At 42.0% G+C, this 16,758-nt stretch overlaps 1 protein-coding gene across 3 annotated transcripts in view; it reads left to right on the top strand.

Moving 5' to 3' along the window:
* LOC138365412 (uncharacterized) overlaps positions 1 to 16,758 on the top strand; it is a 194,814-nt gene that overhangs the window by 66,836 nt on the left and 111,220 nt on the right. For all 3 annotated transcript variants that reach the window (XM_069325725.1, XM_069325724.1, XM_069325726.1), the window contains exons 2-3: positions 12,139 to 12,261; positions 12,459 to 12,656. In XM_069325725.1, coding sequence (XP_069181826.1) covers positions 12,163 to 12,261; positions 12,459 to 12,656 — 297 coding nt within the window. In that variant the 5' untranslated portion in view covers positions 12,139 to 12,162. The remainder of the gene's footprint in view (positions 1 to 12,138; positions 12,262 to 12,458; positions 12,657 to 16,758) is intronic.

Below are 16,758 nucleotides of genomic sequence, written 5' to 3'. Positions count from 1 at the left end.
ACTAATATATATATATATATATATATATATATATATATATATATATATATATATATATATATATATATATATATATTTATATATCTATATATATATATATATATATCTATATATATATATATATATATATATATATATATATATATATATATATATATATATATATATATATATTATATATATATATATATATATATATATATATATATATATATATATATATATATCCGAGACATCAAAAATCAGAACATCAGTCACCAAGAAAATAGAAGAAGGAAACACTATTGTTTCTAAACACTATTGTGAAACACTATAATAAGAGTCATCACCAGTGAGGACTCAATTGCCGACAGAGATGCTGCAACAGCTCAAGCCCTAAGGGAGAAACACCCACCCAGGGCTCCGCGTGAGGACGACATTGTACAAGTGAGGGCTACCGGAGCAGAACCTCTCTGGGTGGCTGAATCTGTGGTCCATAAAGCAGCCATGTCCTTCCCAACAGGATCAGTAGGTGGGTTCACAGGACTAAAACCCAACCACCTCAAGCAAATGCTCACCCCTGCACTGGGTGACATTGCAAAGAACCTCTTGGTGGAACTAACCAGATTCACCAACACATGTCTAGCTGGCAACATACCAGCGACCATAAGACCTATCTTTTTTGGAGCATGTATCTGTGTTCTAAAGAAAAAGGATGGAGGGATCAGGCCAATAGCTGTGGGCAATTCTCTCCGGCGTCTCGTCGCAAAGGCAGCTGCAAGAACAGTTAGTGATGCAGCGGCCAACATGCTGAAACCAAAACAGCTCGGGTTCGGCATTCCACAAGGGTGTGAGGTGGCAGCCCATGCAGCTCGAGCCTTCATCGACAACATCATAGACGAAAAGGCCCTTATCAAGCTAGATTTCAAAAATGCCTTCAATTTGGTGCGGAGGGATGCTGTACTCCGTGCGGTTCATAGTCATTTCCCTTTCCTCTACCCTTTTGTACATTCGTGCTACAGTATGAACCTTAAGCTACTTTTTGGCGAACATGAAATTGACTCGCGAGAAGGCGTCCAACAGGGTGACCCCCTTGCTCCTCTCCTTTTCTGCTTAGTCATCAAACAAGTCACAGAGGTCCTGTCCAGCGAGCTTAACATCTGGTTCTTGGATGATGGTACCCTGGCTGGTTCCCAAGACTCCCTCCTGGAGGACATCAGAAAAATCCAGGAGCAAGGTGCAGTTTTAGGCCTCACCCTGAACCCTTCTAAATGTGAAATAATATGTTCCAACCAGGGCATCGTAGAGAGAATAGAGGGTCTTCTGCCAAATATCCATAAAACTAAACCTGAAGACAGCACACTCCTAGGAGCTCCCCTGGGGTTGAAAGCCATCGATGAGGTCCTTGATAAGAAAATCGCCGACCTTAAGAGGATGGATGGGAGGATTGAGGATATTGATGCTCATGATGCACTCGACCTCATCACCAGATGTCTGTCCCTCCCCAGGTTAACCTACTTTCTGAGGTGTTCACCATCTTACAGTAGCCAAAAACTAAGTGAGTATGACCGGTTACTGAAATCAATGCTAGAAAAAGCCCTTAACCTCTCTCTCGATGACCTACAGTGGAAACAAGCCTCTCTTCCCGTAAGACTTGGGGGCCTCGGAGTTCGAACAGCAACGCAAATCGCTGTTCCAGCCTTCCTGTCCTCCTTATCAGCATCCGACGACCTTGTGAAGGAAATTCTACCTGCCCACTTACATCAGCTGGCAGGTGTACATGATCCCAATTTTACACGCTGTGCCACAGAGTGGGCCTCTCGTGCAGGCTCATCACCTCAACCACCATCCCTAAAAGCCCACAAGCAATCCAGCTGGGATGGCCCCAATGTAGACCAAGATGCTGCAGAGTGCCTGGGTGCTGCAACAACACAACACGACATTGCTCGCCTCACAGCAGTAGCAGCCCCACATGCAGGGGATTTCCTGTTAGCAACCCCAATGTCGGCAACTGGCACGCATCTCACACCACACGCCCTCCGAATTGCTGTGGCCCTTCGCCTTGCTGCCCCAGTCCACACCAGATATAGGTGTTTTTGCGGCGAGGTGGTGGCTGACAGGTACGGCCACCATGGCCTACTCTGCCAAAGCACAGGGGAATGGCACTCGAGGCACAGTGAAGTTAACGACATCATCAAGAGGAGCCTCACCACAGCTGGATGCCCAGCTGAAAGAGAGCCCCGTTACCTAATGCCCCGTAACTCTGATGCTCTTTTTGGTCGCCCGGATGGTATCACAGTGAACCCCTGGAAGAATGGCAAGCAGTTGGTATGGGACTACACGGGCATATCAACCCTGGCTAACACCTACATTAACCTCAGTGTTGCACAACCAGGTGGCGCTGCCACCCACAGGGAAGCAGCCAAATCCCGTAAGTATAGAGAACTGGATCACCACTACAACAGGAACTTCTTTTCCACAGCTCATACAATGGAGGAAAGGGTCCTGAAAGATATTGTTAATAGAAACGTTATCCCTACAGACAAAAATCAGAGGATACAACTGACGATTTACTATAAAACCAGAAAAACGGCCAGCCTACTCATGAGAAACTCTCCAGACACAAAACAGAACGCTTTAAAAGAGACTAACGTCGTCTATGCCTTCAAATGCCCTCTTGGGGACTGTAAGCTCCAAAAAACCCAGTATATAGGCAAGACAGAGTAAATAGGTAGAGTAAATGGGTAGAGTAAATAGTTCCGTGATTTGGGTGTTCATGGTAGGTCGCTCTATTCTTATGTGAATTGCCTCAAGAATTTGTAATCTTCTTGAATCTTGGCTTTTGTCTATTATGCAAGTATTCTTGTTCAACATTTCTCTTGTTAGAGTAATGTCATGGGCTTGTCTCATGTGATTCCTAGGGGCACCAGATTGAAGATGGCATGTCAAACGCCTCGTCAGCTTGGTCGACGTCATACCTATGTACTTACATTGAAGGTTACATCCTTCGTGGGGGCAAGTGTACATGTATACAACGCTTGACTGCTGTAGAGGGTTCTCCGTCGGCTTCGGGCTGTTTTTGATAAGGAGTTCGGAAGTCTTCTTGGTTTTGTAGAATATTATCAGGTTTATGTTTTGGTTAGGAGTAGTGCTTTTTACTCCTTTACGGATTATTTTTTTCATTATTCTTTCCTCTTTTATATGTTCACTGTGCATGGTTGATTTGTAATATAATTTTATTGGGGGTGTTGTGGTTTCTGTTCTAGGTTCTGAATTATACCAACGGTCCAAGTGTCTTCTTATAGCAGCGTTTATTTCCGCGTTGCTATATCCGTTGTTCACCAATACCTGAGTTACTCTTTCAAACTCTCTACTCACGTTGCTCCATTCAGAGCAGTGGGTAAGCGCTCGACGAATATAAGCATTGAGAACACTGACTTTGTATCTTTGGGGGCACTCACTTCTACCGTTCAGGCATAATCCTATGTTGGTGGGCTTGGTATATAATGTAATGTAAGTACATTAAGTAAGTAAGTAAGTACCTTCAATGTAAGTACATAGGTATGATGTCGACCAAGCTGACGAGGCGTTTGACATGCCATCTTCAATCTGGTGCCCCTAGGAATCACATGAGACAAGCCCATGACATTACTCTAACAAGAGAAATGTTGAACAAGAATACTTGCATAATAGACAAAAGCCAAGATTCAAGAAGATTACAAATTCTTGAGGCAATTCACATAAGAATAGAGCGACCTACCATGAACACCCAAATCACGGAACTATTTACTCTACCCACGATGAGAGTAAGGACAAGACAAGAACATATCGATGCCAACACAGAAGACAATGTCCAACATAACAGGCCAATTACACTGGATTAATCTTTGTGTTTAGATAGGAGATGCCTCGTATGGGCCAATAAGCCTTCTGCAGCCCCTATGTTTATCCCTTATGTATCCCCCCATGTTTTCACCTTCATTGTATTATCACCTGACCTAATGCGGGTATAAAATCAACTAGTATTGTAAGATCTGTTCACTTGAGACTGAACCATGGAGGTTCGAAACGTCGTACAAATTATACAAATAAGTGTAATACACTCTATAGTAAATCACTTCTTTTCTTCACCTTAAAAGTACGAAAATGAGTTTTGGAGAACTCCTATTTCAATTAAGCCCTGATGCTAAGAAAATAGTTAGAGGGATAGAAGCCCTAAACCAGAAAATAATAAATACAGAATATGCGGTCATATTCAATGAAACATATATATATATATATATATATATATATATATATATATATATATATATATATATATATATATATATATATATATGTATATATATATATATGTATATATATATATATATATATATATGTATATATATATATATATATATATATATATATATATATATATATATATATATAGATATATATATGTATATATATATATATGTATATATATATATATATATATATATATATATATATATATATATATATATATATATATATATATATATATATATGTATATATATATATATATATATATATATATATATATAAATATATATATATATATATATATATATATATATATATATATATATATATATATATTGTGACCGTGTTCCCCCCCTTATATTTCTCCCACGCCTGCTGTAAGTCATATCCACTTTACCCGAGCGTTCTCTATGTTGCGGGCATCAGTTTGATATATGTGGGAGAGTGTAGTGCTCTCACGTTGGCGAGAAATTCGTAAAAGAAAAGTATTTTGGCCTGTGGTATAGGCCCTTTAGGACGCCAGTATGGCGCTGGCCCCTCCGTTTTGCCGCCAAAACTGTGACGTCAGTGGCACCAGATTGGTCACTGACAGTGACGTGGAACAGGGGGGCCAATGAAAACTGCCCCTGGCAAGTATGACGTCACGAAGGAAGGTGGGTCCGGTCATCGCACCGCGGTGACGCCACCAGTCTGACACGACACGTCAAGGTGGACGGATGTGTGAAGGTTGGTCCTGTCAGATTTGACAGTTGTTCGCCGCTCCCGTGGATTTTACGCGTCACCCGTTATCTGCAAGTACGCTGTGAGGTCTTCTCTTGTTCATGTGTTGGACTGAAGAGGGAATCGACGGAATATTGAGCAACAAGTGCTCCTGGGACAGGTGCTGTGCAGAAGGTGAAGTCTAGACAGTGACGTCTGGGGCGTATGATAGCTTCACAGTGACAACGTAGCGGCTGGGCCAATCCACCGGGAAGCAGTGAAAGAAGAAAACTAATTGGGAATCAGGACGACTGCAGCAGAGAAGTAGGTTGGCAGCCGTAGTTGTGAAGAGAAGTCGACGACTGGGACACCGACTCCAACCCTGCAAGACGTTGTGGAAGAGCACGGACCTGTGGAGGACAGAGCACGGTGACAATGCGTTTATTTTGGGACGTTGATTGGGTTCCTGGAGAACGCCTCAGTGTGTGTGTGGGGGCGTTCCCTACAACGAGGAGAGAGCCGGGACCAGGAGCTACAATTTAACTCTCACCGAGGGCGAGTCCATATCAGTGAGGTGGAAGTAGGTGATTCTAGTTTCCCCTCCCAATTCCCCTTTAGTCAGCTATATATTTAGCCAGAATATCTTTCATGTCGTGAGGAAGGCTCACCTATGTCTATGTCACTGTAAGGCACAGTTGTGCAGAGTGAGGCTGTACAGAGCTCTCACGATGTTTACATATGTGGTGTGTGCAGGCACCTGGAATTATTGAGGAATTTATTGTGTCGTTGATGATTTCTTTCATGTGACATTAATATGATAACTTATGCCAGAGAATATATATATAAGTGTAACAGTTATTGGTGTTAGGCTGTGTGCCCAGTATTTATCTTATTATTATTGATATCGATGAATTTATCTATATCTATGTATATGTTGGTGTGATGAATAACATTTCCATGTGTGCAGTGATTAATTGTGTTGTCGCCTTCGAGAGGAATTACTGAATCTAAGAACAGTACCGTGGTTAGTTGCAGTCATTGTAATTATTGTGAAGTACAGTGTACCATGCCATTATAGTGAAATATTATGTTAATTGCTGTAGAAATGAGTTATTGAACTTGAGATCAGTGTGGTGATTCATTGCGTTCTATTGCCATTATAGAAATATTGTGTTGATGACAAATATACTGATTCCTGCGAATTTAAAGAAACAAAGCGCATAGCGCCACGAAAACAAGTACAGGAGCATTCACACGGTGAGCGGGGGGGGGGGCCGCTCAGCTGATTATGACATTGACGGAAGGGGGGAGAGTGTTACCCTCTAGGTGAGCCCCAGTTTTATGAAGAGAGAGTGACTTTCTGCATTGTACTTGATGTTTCGTTGTTGATACGGATATAATACCTTGAAGTTTTTAAGTAAAATACAAAATACCTATGCATTTGTTTTACCCCTCCATATATATCTTGTTGCTACAGAACAGTTCCAAGGAGTGAAAGTATTAGAGACATATACCTGCCTGAGACCAGATTTAATGAGTGAGCTCTGCCATTAGTACCACAATTCCACAATACCACTGACGTGTTACTGGACACGGGAAACACCAGTTGGTGACCTTGCAGTTAGTAGTAGAGCCCTTGTCGGGGCAGGCACACGGTTGGGAGAGAGCAAACTGTGTTCCCATTCATTCTTTGGCTATAAGGCTGGCTGGGGATCGACTGGGATACTCTCCTGGCGAACAGTGGAGCTGCGAGGATTGAGTGAAGACCCGCAGGGCTACGGTGACGCTAATACTACTGGGTGGTGTCCATGTAGAGATAGAGACACCCCGACGTTGGCGACCGTTGACAGTATAAAGTACTTAGGATATCTTGTATACTGTTACTTGCCTCTCGCGTACCCCGACAATATATATATATATATATATATATATATATATATATATATATATATATATATATATATATATATATATATATATATATATATATACATATACATATATATATATATATATATATATATATATATATATATATATATATTTATATATATATATATATATATATATATATATATATATATATATATATATATATATATAAGAGAAGGAATATAAATAAAAATAGGAATAAATAAAATAAATAGGAATATATATAAATAAATATATAAAATATAAATAATAATTATTAAAAATAAATAAATATAAAATAAATATAAATAAAAAAATAGGAATATATAAAAAGGGAAGGGGGTGGTAGGAGAAAAGCACACAGAAACTGTATTGGAGGGGACCTACATTCCCTCCAATGCGTTATGTGTGGTTTCCTCCGAGGCTATGGGTCCCCCTTCTTCCAGCCAGAGGTGGTACTCCCTTCCCTATATATATATATATATATATATATATATATATATATATATATATATATATATATATATATATATATATATATATATATATATATATATATATATATGTCGTACCTAATAGCCAGAACTCACTTCTCAGCCTACTATGCAAGGCCCGATTTGCCTAATAAGCCAAGTTTTCATGAATTAATGTTTTTTCGTCTACCTAACCTACCTAACCTAACCTAACCTAGCTTTTTTTGGCTACCTAACCTAACATTACCTATAAAGATAGGTTAGGTTAGGTTAGGTAGGGTTGGTTAGGTTCGATCGTATATCTACATTAATTTTAAATCCAATAAAAAAAAAATTACCTCATACATAATGAAATGGGTAGCTTTATCATTTCATAAGAAAAAAATTAGAGAAAATATAATAATTCAGGAAAACTTGGCTTATTAGGCAAATCGGGCCTTGCATAGTAGGCTGAGAAGTGAGTTCTGGCTACTAGGTACGACATATATATATATATATATATATATATATATATATATATATATATATATATATATATATATATATATATATATATATATATATATATATATATATATATGCGAACAAGCCTGAATGGTCCCCAGGACAATATGCAACTGAAAACTCACACCCCAGAAGTGACTCGAACCCATACTCCCAGGAGCCACGCAACTGGTATGTACAAGACGCCTTAATCCACTTGACCATCACGACCGGACATAATGAGGTGATAGCCGAGGCTATTTGAACCACCCCACCGCCGGCACTCGGATAGTAATCTTGGGCATAGCATTTTACCAAATCACCTCATTCTTTGGGGCACACGTGAGGAACACAAATGCGAACAAGCCTGAATGGTCCCCAGGACAATATGCAACTGAAAACTCACACCCCAGAAGTGACTCGAACCCATACTCCCAGGAGCCACGCAACTGGTATGTACAAGACGCCTTAATCCACTTAACCATCACGACCGGACATAATGAGGTGATAGCCGAGGCTATTTGAACCACCCCACCGCCGGCACTCGGATAGTAATCTTGGGCATAGCATTTTACCAAATCACCTCATTCTTTGGGGCACACGTGAGGAACACAAATGCGAACAAGCCTGAATGGTCCCCAGGACAATATGCAACTGAAAACTCACACCCCAGAAGTGACTCGAACCCATACTCCCAGGAGCCACGCAACTGGTATGTACAAGACGCCTTAATCCACTTGACCATCACGACCAGACATAATGAGGTGATAGCCGAGGCTATTTGAACCACCCCACCGCCGGCACTCGGATAGTTATCTTGGGCATAGCATTTTACCAAATCACCTCATTCTTTGGGGCACACGTGAGGAACACAAATGCGAACAAGCCTGAATGGTCCCCAGGACAATATGCAACTGAAAACTCACACCCCAGAAGTGACTCGAACCCATACTCCCAGGAGCCACGCAACTGGTATGTACAAGACGCCTTAATCCAATAAATGTCCGGTCGTGATGGTCAAGTGGATTAAGGCGTCTTGTACATACCAGTTGCGTGGCTCCTGGGAGTATGGGTTCGAGTCACTTTTGGGGTGTGAGTTTTCAGTTGCATATTGTCCTGGGGACCATTCAGGCTTGTTCGCATTTGTGTTCCTCACGTGTGCCCCAAAGAATGAGGTGATTTGGTAAAATGCTATGCCCAAGATTACTATCCGAGTGCCGGCGGTGGGGTGGTTCAAATAGCCTCGGCTATCACCTCATTATGTCCGGTCGTGATGGTCAAGTGGATTAAGGCGTCTTGTACATACCAGTTGCGTGGCTCCTGGGAGTATGGGTTCGAGTCACTTCTGGGGTGTGAGTTTTCAGTTGCATATTGTCCTGGGGACCATTCAGGCTTGTTCGCATTTGTGTTCCTCACGTGTGCCCCAAAGAATGAGGTGATTTGGTAAAATGCTATGCCCAAGATTACTATCCGAGTGCCGGCGGTGGGGTGGTTCAAATAGCCTCGGCTATCACCTCATTATGTCCGGTCGTGATGGTCAAGTGGATTAAGGCGTCTTGTACATACCAGTTGCGTGGCTCCTGGGAGTATGGGTTCGAGTCACTTCTGGGGTGTGAGTTTTCAGTTGCATATTGTCCTGGGGACCATTCAGGCTTTTGTTCGCATTTGTGTTCCTCACGTGTGCCCCAAAGAATGAGGTGATTTGGTAAAATGCTATGCCCAAGATTACTATCCGAGTGCCGGCGGTGGGGTGGTTCAAATAGCCTCGGCTATCACCTCATTATGTCCGGTCGTGATGGTCAAGTGGATTAAGGCGTCTTGTACATACCAGTTGCGTGGCTCCTGGGAGTATGGGTTCGAGTCACTTCTGGGGTGTGAGTTTTCAGTTGCATATTGTCCTGGGGACCATTCAGGCTTGTTCGCATTTGTGTTCCTCACGTGTGCCCCAAAGAATGAGGTGATTTGGTAAAATGCTATGCCCAAGATTACTATCCAAGTGACGGCGGTGGGGTGGTTCAAATAGCCTCGGCTATCACCTCATTATGTCCGGTCGTGATGGTCAAGTGGATTAAGGCGTCTTGTACATACCAGTTGCGTGGCTCCTGGGAGTATGGGTTCGAGTCACTTCTGGGGTGTGAGTTTTCAGTTGCATATTGTCCTGGGGACCATTCAGGCTTGTTCGCATTTGTGTTCCTCACGTGTGCCCCAAAGAATGAGGTGATTTGGTAAAATGCTATGCCCAAGATTACTATCCGAGTGCCGGCGGTGGGGTGGTTCAAATAGCCTCGGCTATCACCTCATTATGTCCGGTCGTGATGGTCAAGTGGATTAAGGCGTCTTGTACATACCAGTTGCGTGGCTCCTGGGAGTATGGGTTCGAGTCACTTCTGGGGTGTGAGTTTTCAGTTATATATATATATATATATATATATATATATATATATATATATATATATATATATATATATATATATATATGTCGTACCTAGTAGCCAGAACGCACTTCTCAGCCTACTATGCAAGGCCCGATTTGCCTAATAAGCCAAGTTTCCAGAATTAATATATTTTCTCTAATTTTTTTCTTATGAAATGATAAACCTACCCATTTCATTATGTATGAGGTCAATTTTTTTTTTATTGGAGTTAAAATTAACGTAGATATATGATCGAACCTAACCAACCCTACCTAACCTAACCTAACCTATCTTTATAGGTTAGGTTGGGTTAGGTAGCCGAAAAAGTTAGGTTAGGTTAGGTTAGGTAGGTTAGGTAGTCGAAAAAACATTATTTCATGAAAACTTGGCTTATTAGGCAAATCGGGCTTTGCATAGTAGGCTGAGAAGTGCGTTCTGGCTACTTGGTACGACATATATATATATATATATATATATATATATATATATATATATATATATATATATATATATATATATATATATATATATATATATATTTATATATATATATATATATATATATATATATATATATATATATATATATATATATATATATATATATATATATATATGTTGTTGAATATGACCGAAATGGTAAGATTAATGATTCTAACACGAATCTTCCCAATATTTCTTTTGTTTTTCTTCACTGTCGGAAGTAGCTGCAAAATTAACTCTCCAAAGTTCATTTTCACTTTTTTATTTATGGTCTGATGCCTAGAAGCTTTTTGTAAGAACACTTCTCACATTTTCAAAGACATTTTATACATTCTCAGAACGTGCTTATATTTATTTTTGGGTGAGATGATGGCATTCAAATGTCTGGGTGAGGTGACTGGGAACAAAAGACAAAACACGAAACAATGGATATAAATTGGATATATACAATGGACATATAACCTTATGTATACAATCTATCCTCTTGCTTCTGGGCTGGTTCGGGGTCTTGAAGTAGATAGAATGCAATTATGTGTAATTGGCTGTTGATTGCTGGTTTTGACCTCGTGATGTGGGTCTCACTGATGCCGAGCCTCCTCATATCGTTATATCTGTTGATAATTTCTGTGTTGCTTGTTAAGATGTTTCTGGTGATGGTCTGGTTGTGTGTGGAGATTATGTGTTACTTGATGGAGCCCTGTTGTTTGTTCATTGTTAATCGCCTGGAAAGAAACGTCGTTGTCTTGCCTATATAATGTGACCTTTGGGGCTGACAATCCCCATGTGGGCATATGAAGGCATAGACGACGTTTGTTTCCTTCAAGGCGTTCTGTTTTGTGTCTGGAGAGTTCTTTATGAATAGGTTAGCCGTTTTCTTGTTTTTGTAGTAGATTGTTAATTGTATCCGTATTGTAATTGTATTGATACAATTAACAATCTGCTACAAAAACAAGAAAACAGCCAACCTACTCACAAAGAACTCTGCAGACACCAAACAGAACGTCTTAGACACCTTAACCTCTACACCACCACAACATAACTTTGGGCCATGATAAAGGCGCCGCATCATAAGATCTGTATAAGATGCTTACAGTAATGACATTGATTAAGCCTTTAGTGTCTGTAATACCATGATGATTGCTTTGAAATTACTCATGTGACTTCTAAGAAGATTCACATTAACCAACTCCTACGTCCTAAGCTATTCACCGAAAAGTAATATCTTATGACATGGATCATGACTATTATATTAATTTATGCCAACATGGTATATATGATAGTATCACAACTCTTACCGTTAACATAGCTTGAGTAAATATATTTGGAATAACGATATTGCCCAGCATAATTTGTATAAAAAGATCCAAGTTATAGTTTTATAAGGTACAGGAAATCTTACATTCAGGTCTGTGAGGACTCGTGAGTCAGGATGAGCTCCACCGAGGTAGAATATATGGTGCTGAGCCTGGAGCACCTGGACGAAGTCTCCGACCTTCTTGTAAATCATTTCTATACGCGAGACATTATAGTAAGTCGGTCCTTGTTGTCGTACACCTGGCATTGTATTTAACTTGGTAGAATTTTCATATACTTATTCTAATCCGATAAAATTGAATATGTTACTGAGAAGATTAAATTTTTTACCAGTGATACAATTTAAAGAACATGCAAAATTAATTATGCCCAAATATTTTTCGATATTTTTATTGTCCTGAGTCATTGCAGACTTCAGGGCTGCGTTTTAGCCCAGAAAATAGGCTGACTCTCGACCTTCCTCACATCCGGAAATGCTTGGCATCTGGACTTTCAGTGGGCGCTAGAGAAAAATCCACACAGCGGCTGGTTGGAGTAATTCTGAACCTCATTTTCACTGCTGACTCTCCACCGAAGCCAACTTTAAAAAATAACAACACTGAAGCAGAGGTAAGTTGCTGTAAAAGTAATTATACAATGCCACACGAAGGCCAATGTTGTACCCACATTAATGCAGGACCTGAAGGTTTCCACTCTGGTTGGAAGAATACAGACAAAAAGTGTCAGTGAAACTATACATATTATTTTATAACAAGTTCCGTCCCGCAGCTTGTTAAAAATAATGGCTGGAGGAAGAACATCACTCTATTGTACAATTACCAGCATAAAAACGGTGTACCTTCAACAGATTTTGTGCCCCGAGCATTAAAAAAATATATTCCTATACACTTCAATCAGGGAGAAAAATATATTCTTGATCTTAGGAAAAAAATGCAGTACTTGATAAACAGGATAATAATATTAAGATAACTGGGTTTGTATTTAGTAAGTAAGTCTAAATTGGCGAAATATTGAAAAAAAAAGAATGTTAGATGTTCTTGGTTTATTTGTATTATAGACTGTGGGTTGGTTGGTGTTGTCGTCGTTGATCCTTCTCTATGGACAACCCAAACCCACAACTCGGTAGAGTGCTTATACTAGGAGATCACCCTTGGCGCTTCTGGCTCTTGGAGAGGGGCTCAACGTCACACGTTTAGGGGATGCGGCTCCAACATTTAGCCTCGTTGTCACGTGCACACACCCACTCGAGCCGCTGTGACTCCCCACTCTCTCCTTATGAGATATGATCTCCTCAATCCCCTATGACTTACTAGTATTACCTCCTACCCTGTCCACGGCAGTGGTTCTTGGTTCTTTCTCTCTCTCTCTCCTTCTTTACTACCTCCTGGGAAGCCTCACTAGGACAAGGGCAAACACCAGCAAATTGTGACACATTTACTGGACAAAGCACATACACGATACATACACACATATAATAATAATGAATCCTATACTCTATAATATCACAATCAGGTTGCACTCCAACACCATCAGAACTCTATTACCAGCTTATCAAGTGGTATCCTATCTCCTGGTTCACCACCTGATACTATCAACCTCCTCAAGTTGATCAAGCCTACATACACTGTTGCACCATCAGCAAGATAACATATATATATATAGAAAATCAGCATTTGAATGCAATAACATATACCAGTATAAATGTTCATTGATACTTCAGTATAAAAAAACTCCTTGACATAAGAATGCCAACAGTCACTCACCTCTCACTGCGTCTTGCACGCTAATGACAACCAAACACTATCAACTCCCTATAAGTAATCCACCAGAACTTCCCCTTCCACCTCTGGAAGTTCACTACCCTAATATCCTTAGGTTCTTCCGGGCTTCACTACCAGGATCCTCTGCAGCTCCTCCAGGCTGCTATCATGAAGTTTCCTTGAGCAACTACGGTGCTTCACCCTTCTGCTAGGGTCCTCCACAGCTCTCTTGGCTGCTACACCATGAAGTTTCCCCGAGCAACTATGGTGCTTCTCCACCTCTACAGAAGCACGTGACACTCCTCTTCACTGCTGCTTCTCCTCACAGCTCGAGGTCCTCTGCTCCACTACCTTGGAGTCTTATCAGCTACTTCATCTGCTGGCTTCGAAGTTCTCAGCAACTTCTTCCCCAAAAGACAAACCTGCAACCCATCGACACTCCAATAAAATGTTCCCCTTTAACACATAAACAAAAATAACCACACAATATGCTTGCCTCAAACCTCTATCTGTTCTCCACATACAGTGAGAGTGGACTCCCCCGTTTTGGGCGGGTCCATACTCCACCTCGCCTGGCGGCGGTCCTCACTCGCTGGGAGGGTCTTCCTCCGTCAAGAGCCAGGCTCCCTCAGTCGTCCGCCAGCGCTCAGAGGGGGCGGACGTCGCTCCGTGCTCCTCCCTCTTCACTCTCCTATTTCAGGCTTTCTGCCTTATTAAAACATGTCTAACTTATAAATAAACATTGCTACCGTCGCTGGGCACACGACCAACTACAAGTGATCACTATGAACTGGCGTATATCGTGCTTACCACAGATTAACTGATCGAGGGCGCTTTTCCTCTGACGGCGTCTGGTCAGGGCGCTCCACACAGCCCACGAAAATGCCTCTGAGTAGCTTATTAAACTCTGCTCGTCGACCAGGACTTGATACCACAACGTTCCCAGCTCGGTTCCACAGCTGGCACGTCTACACACTTCTCTTCTCTTCGAGATATATCACTAGGGGTTCCCTTCTGGCGGGAGCTCAAATGGAGCGCGGCTTCCCCCTGCGATGTCTGGCACTCAAGTGAGGTCAAGGTCCTCCGGAAGCGAGCCTCACGCCTCCAGCAAAATGTCCACATCTCCTCGCCAGTCATTTATCTGTTTTCTTCTTCATTGCCCATGATCTCAAACTGTTATACATATCCAAGCAACTATTTTACATATGCGTTATCACTTCAATATTCGCTAGACCTTCTAATCAGGTCAGGCTTGACGAATAACTCTCAAGGAGGGAGACTCGTTTCTCCTGTAGGCTGAGATCATAACACTCCCCTCCCCTTATTTTTGAGAGTTATTCTAGTGGCTAGGCTCGAGATAACGCATCAGCCACTACATTGTCTCGCCCTCTTATGTGCGTTATCACCAGGTCATACTCTTGGAGCGATAAAACCCATCTGGTTAATCTCTGGTTTGCATGCTTCATTTTCTTCAGGAAAACTAGGGGATTATGGTCTGTATACACCGTCACTGGGTGTCCCCCCCCCCACTCACATACACTTCAAAATGTTTCAATGCCATCACCAGGGCCAAAGTCTCTTTCTCAACTGTACTGTACGACCTCTGGTGCTTAACGAACTTCTTCGAGAAGGACACGGGGCGGTAAATTCCATCATTCTGCTGCGTCAGTACAGCTCCGGCCCCTATATCACTGGCATCTACAAATAACGTAAACGGCGCTTCAAAATCTGGCGACACTAGTACAGGTGCCTCAGTCAACAGTCTTTTGGTCTTCTCAAACGCTTCTTGTGCTGTTCCATTCCACTCCCACTTCTTGCTCTTTGATAGCAAACTCGTCATAGGAGCGGCTACGGTGGAGAAATTTTCACAGAACTTCCGGTAATACCCAATCATACCGAGGTATCTCAACAATTCTTTCTTACTCCTGGGCACCGGGAAGTTGTCAATGGCCTCCACCTTTGTTCTTACCGGAGCAACCTCGCCTTGCCCTACTATATATCCAAGGTACTCCAGGCGGGCTCTCCCGAACTCGCTTTTTGCCAAGTTGATCGTCATGTTGGCCTTCTCCAACCGATCGAACAAATCTAAAAGTCGATCCACGTGATCCTTCCAGGAATCAGCGAACACCACAATATCATCGATGTACACTGCACATCCAGTCGCGCCTTGTAATACCTGATTCATTACTCGTTGAAAACAACTACCACTATTCTTCATTCCGAACGGCACCACTTTATATCGGTACAAGCCGTCGGGTGTCACGAACGCTGAGATCCTCTTGGCCTCCTCAGACAGGGGAATCTGGTAGTATCCCTTCAACAGGTCTATCTTCGAGACATACCGTGCACTCCCAATCCGATCTATGCAATCGTCAATGCGCGGTATCGGAAACGAGTCAGCGACCGTGAGTGCATTCACTTTCCTATAATCGGTACAGAACCGGTACATGCCGTCACTCTTCTTCACGAGGAGGCACGGCGAACTCCAGTCACTGTCGCTAACCTCTGCCAAGTCGTTATCTAGCAGATACTTCACTTCTGCTCTCATTGCCGCTGCTTTCTCCGGGTTAACTCTGTAAGGGTGCTGCTTGATGGGCTCAGCACTCCCTACATTCACTTCGTGCACCGTTCCGCGGTGTCTTCTAGGCACGTCCGTGAATAACGACTTATTCCTCCGTAGGATCTCCACTAGCTCCTGTCGTTGGTCATCCTCCAAATGACGCAGACGCTCACCTATCTTGGCCAGGCTTTCTGTATTTGATATCTTCGCGCCATCGGCCTTCTCTAACTTACAGTTCTCCTCTTCTATCTCTTTTCCGTCTCCTCCACACAGCACCGTCGCCTGCAATGGGGTTTCCATCGGTTCTTCATCGCCTAGAGGCTTATCTCTGTCATAGTACCTCTTTATCATGTTCACGTGGCAAACCTGTGACTTCCTCGGACGATCTGGC

This window comes from Procambarus clarkii, chromosome 16, assembly GCF_040958095.1.
Source record: "Procambarus clarkii isolate CNS0578487 chromosome 16, FALCON_Pclarkii_2.0, whole genome shotgun sequence".
Lineage (NCBI taxonomy): Eukaryota > Metazoa > Arthropoda > Malacostraca > Decapoda > Cambaridae > Procambarus > Procambarus clarkii.
This window is presented reverse-complemented; position numbering and strand designations above follow the sequence as displayed.